The sequence below is a fragment of the Hippocampus comes genome, unplaced genomic scaffold (genome assembly GCF_001891065.2).
Source record: "Hippocampus comes isolate QL1 unplaced genomic scaffold, H_comes_QL1_v1.1 scaffold328, whole genome shotgun sequence".
NCBI classification, from domain to species: Eukaryota; Metazoa; Chordata; class Actinopteri; order Syngnathiformes; family Syngnathidae; genus Hippocampus; species Hippocampus comes.
The window spans coordinates 355,139-359,438 of record NW_017841881.1 but is presented as its reverse complement, the minus strand read 5'-3'; the positions used below and the strand labels follow the sequence as shown (position 1 = coordinate 359,438).

General features: G+C 40.4%; 1 protein-coding gene across 1 annotated transcript in view; it reads right to left on the bottom strand.

Annotated features, from left to right (window-relative positions):
- Positions 1-2,099: 2,099 nt before the first annotated feature.
- mtnr1bb (melatonin receptor 1Bb) overlaps positions 2,100-4,300 on the bottom strand; it is a 25,632-nt gene continuing 23,431 nt past the window's right edge. Inside the window, exon 4 of the mRNA XM_019859570.1 lies at positions 2,100-3,042. Within this exon, the coding sequence (XP_019715129.1) occupies positions 2,617-3,042 (426 nt within the window). The 3' untranslated portion in view covers positions 2,100-2,616. The remainder of the gene's footprint in view (positions 3,043-4,300) is intronic.

Below are 4,300 nucleotides of genomic sequence, written 5' to 3'. Positions count from 1 at the left end.
AAACAGAGGACGCGTGTTTCAGTTCCCGTTTTAGATTCACCGGTTGACTTCTTAGTTTGCCGCGGCGGCGGTGACTGCGCATGCGCCGCCAAGGACGCACGCGAACGCGGAAGTGATCAGTACCCGGGCAACACAGGTCAAGCAGAAGCGAGGAGTAAACTTTTAATGGCGTGACATGAACTCCCACCGGTGTGAGAGAGACTTTTAAAAACATTTCCATAAAAACACGTCCATTGACAACAATTCAAATTCCACACTGACACTAATTTACAAAATGTCCTCGTTACATTTTTGAAAAAAAACAAACAAACAACAAACAAGAAAAGGCGCCCTGAGATGGCGAGAAGCGGCAATGAATGTCATTGACTAACAAGAACAATGTTTTATTCATATGAAAATAAATAAAGCACAAAAATCTAGGGCTATGAAGGGACTGCGTGTGATGCAGAAGAGAAAGTTTCATTTACAAAATTAGACTACATTCAGGTATTATTATTACAGTTTAGTAGTAGGATTGATTCAATTTAAAATGTTATTTTTATTTTAAAAAGTTATTTTCCTGAATTAATGAACTAAATTATTCATTAAAATGTGTTTCAACAATATCGTTATTACCTTTTTAAAACAGTATATGTCAGTTAAAATACATTTGGTAATTCAATTCAGTAGTTTAATTTTAAATTTCTTCTCTATTTATAAAAAACTTTACCAAATAAATAATCAAGTATTTTTAGATTATAAATTTGCTGATTTCATTTTTATTCAGTCCTCATTTCATTAAAATAAATTAAATAGACAAAGAAACTGCTAAAACATAAAATAATTTTAAAAAAAACATTTATTTGACTGATTTAGTTCTTGCTTCTTTGTTAAATGTCCACATTTGAAATAAAATGCTTCAGCCTCATCACAGTAAGAATTCAAATGCAACAACGTAATCTACAATTCTAATCTTGAATTGACAGATTGTCCAATGGGCAGCATCCTCGAGATGCTACATCAAGGCAGCCATGTATGTTTGGTAACACGAGCAGCCATGTTCACCTACACATCATGAGTGGAGAACAATTTCCTGATTGGGAATTACTAAGTTTGTCTACATTTCGGCTCCATATACATTACAACAGGCCATGCCAAACACTCATTTCACACTATTGCCAGAATTTAGTAGGATTTTGTACAGAACAAAACAAAACAATCCAACATTTCTATCTGAGCCCAAAGAATAGAGTCTTGCTATGCGCTAGCATACCAAATATGAGCACATTTACGTTAGCATTTGACCAACCCTCAGTCCTCTTTTTAGCATATTAGCACATCTCAGTCTATTGAGGTCTCAAATGAACATTAAGGTTCCAAATATGATATGACATCAAATCCTCAGAAACGTATCAGCACTTTTTGTACTCCACTTTCTCTCTTGCTATTCACAAGAACAACAACTGTTAGCATAACAGCATTTGTGTAGGCTTTTTAAGCATTTGAGGCTTCAGTAGCACCCAGTCCAGTGAGCTAGTTATTGTGAGCATTGTTTTCATATTTGTCTACAGGGGAAGCCTGTAGTCTGTCACAAATGTCCCCTTATGTGTTCATAAGAGCTAGCGGCTTATATCAAGGAGTACTAAAAGCAATTAAAAACTCCTAGAAATTTTTGTAACATTTCCTTCTAAATTCTGGCAAGAGTAGAGGTCAGCACCCTCATGATCTTCCCTGGTTGTGTGACTTAAATGGTATTCAAGTGAGGCGAGTCAGACCACTTGAGAAATGAATGTTACGGGTCCAATGTAGGTAGTTATCATGCTATATGTTAACATACCAACTCCATCTAAGCAATTTACAATCCCATTAGACTATTCCATATTAGTACGCAATCCAGAGGCACAGGATGCTTCCAAATGAATGATAAGGTTCCAAAGCAGTTTGTTAGCATGCTAACTATGAACATGCCAGTAATTTATCAATTCCCCTTTGAAATAGTATGAGCACGATGTAAAACATTGACCTTACTTAGTGCTTTTCATAAATTATCATAATGACTGACCCGACCATAGAGCACCCTGTAAAAGATTTATCAATATGTCTTGGTGATTTTTTTTTCCCCCCGTCGTGATGCTTTGTGTTAGCATGAATGGTGTTAGCATGCTAACTGTTAGCTGTTATTTGAACCCAACCACAGGGCGCAATGAAAAATCTTAATCACTGGGTCTTATTTATTTTTTTGTAGCCAGTGTGCTATCTTGCTATATGCTGGCACAACTACTGTTAGCATGCTGGCAACATTGTTAAAATTTCCATTTACAAAAAAAAATAAATAAATAATAACAATAATAATACTTTGACAGGGCAAGCCTATATTCTGTCACAAATGTTGGCTAAAGAAAAACTAAAAGTTCCTGGAACTTTTTTTGGGAGTAGTTTCTATGTTTTTCCTACTAAATTCTGGCACAGGACAACACCCTGATAATCATTTCCGTTTTTTTCTTTTTTTTTTTTTTTTTAAACTAAACTGGCATTCAAGTGATGCGAGTCGGACATATTTGAGGCTTTGGAAGTTTATCAGGCAGTTCATGTGCAACTAATCGGATTGTTCCATTGGCGTTGCCGCGGTAACAATGCTCAGTCTTTGTTGTTGGCTCGATCCCGAAGCGACTCGTTATTGTTGAGCGGTGGCGGCGGCGACTGCTTGCTGCGCAGGCTGCGGCCGTCGGTGGCGGCCCGCGACGTCTCGGTGACAAAGAGACGCGTCACCCAGACGGAGGTGACGATGCGCTTGTACTCGTTGCGGAAGTTCCGGTTGAGCAGGCCGTAGATGACGGCGTTGAGACAGCTGTTGAAGTAGGCCATGAAGTAGCTGACCACGAAGAGCCACTCGGGGATTAGCGGCACGACGCGCAACGGGTCCACCGCCACCGCCAGCCCGATCAGGTTGAGCGGCGCCCAGCAGATGGCGAACAGCACGAACACCACGAACATGGTGATGAAGTTACGCAGGTCGCTGGGACGCAAGCGAGGGCTCTCCTCCGTCTTCACTTTGCGACGCACCTAAAAGCACCGACCAGCCAAAAAAAGAATCAATGTGTCAAATACAAGCAATTACTCGTAACATTCTGATTTTTCTTTTTTAAAAGTAGTACAAGTTTTTTTTCCACAAATGGAAGTAGCATTTTTTTTCTCTGTCATGAGATTGACTTTTTTTTTTTTTTTTTTTTGTACAAGGAAAGTCTAACTTTAATTTTTTTTTTCTTTCTTGTAACGTTAAAATGTTTTTTGGGGGCGTAAGTTTATGATTTTTTTGGGGGTCTAAATTTAAAAACAAATCTGGTGTTCTGTTCACGACTTTGTAGTTCTAAAAGGACATTTTTTTTCCTAAAAAAAATGAGACTTCAAATCGGTATTTTAGCATTTTTTTCACTTTTACTCTGGGTGAGTGCATTGCTTTTATTTGGCTTTTTTTGGGTTAAATTATCTCAGTCTTATTCGTGTTCATGCCCATCTAAACTAATTGTCACGGATGATTTTACATCAATCTAAGCTGTTAGTTAGAGTATCTCAGATCATATTTTGACTCTAGCAACAGTAGAATTGAAGACATTGCCTGATTTTTCTGCACGTGTGTGCTGACATTTGCACACGTGCTCAAAGATGCAGGTAAAGGAAAGCGTTGCATTTTGGCTCGTTACGGATCAACATGGTCAAGCTGAAATGTGAACATGTCAGGCAGGGTTTAAACGGCGTGTTGTGGCATTTGCAGAATTATGCTGACTCGTGCGACGGAAGGGTCACAAATTAAAAGGTCGTTATTTCCGCGTGCCACAGAAGACTTCCAGTTTGGATCAATCGCGGGAGGCCGGAGGGACTCTGTTGTTATTTGGCTCACTGAGCTGAGGATTATTTACGGATGCTTGCATCTGCAGCTTGGATTCTGACTTTTGTACCAGAATCGTCATTTGTTTTTGTTTTTTTCTTCCCTCCTGTGAAGATTCCAATTGCCTTTTCTCTCACCACACTTAACCAAAAAAAAACCAACTGACCTGAATGACGAGGATCCAGATCCGCAGGTAGCAGAAGGTGACCACGGCGATGGGCACCAGGAAGTGCACCACCACCACGGCCACCGTGTAGGAGCTGCTGACGTTCTGGGCGAAGGTGCAGGAGTAGACGCGCGGGTCGTAGCGCAGCGAGCCCACGAAGAAGTTGGGCACAATGGCCACCACGGCCAGCAGCCAGATTAAGGCCACCAAGAGCAGCGTGTTGCGGTAGCTGTACAGGCGGGCGGAGGGGGAGGGGGGGGAGGGGGGGG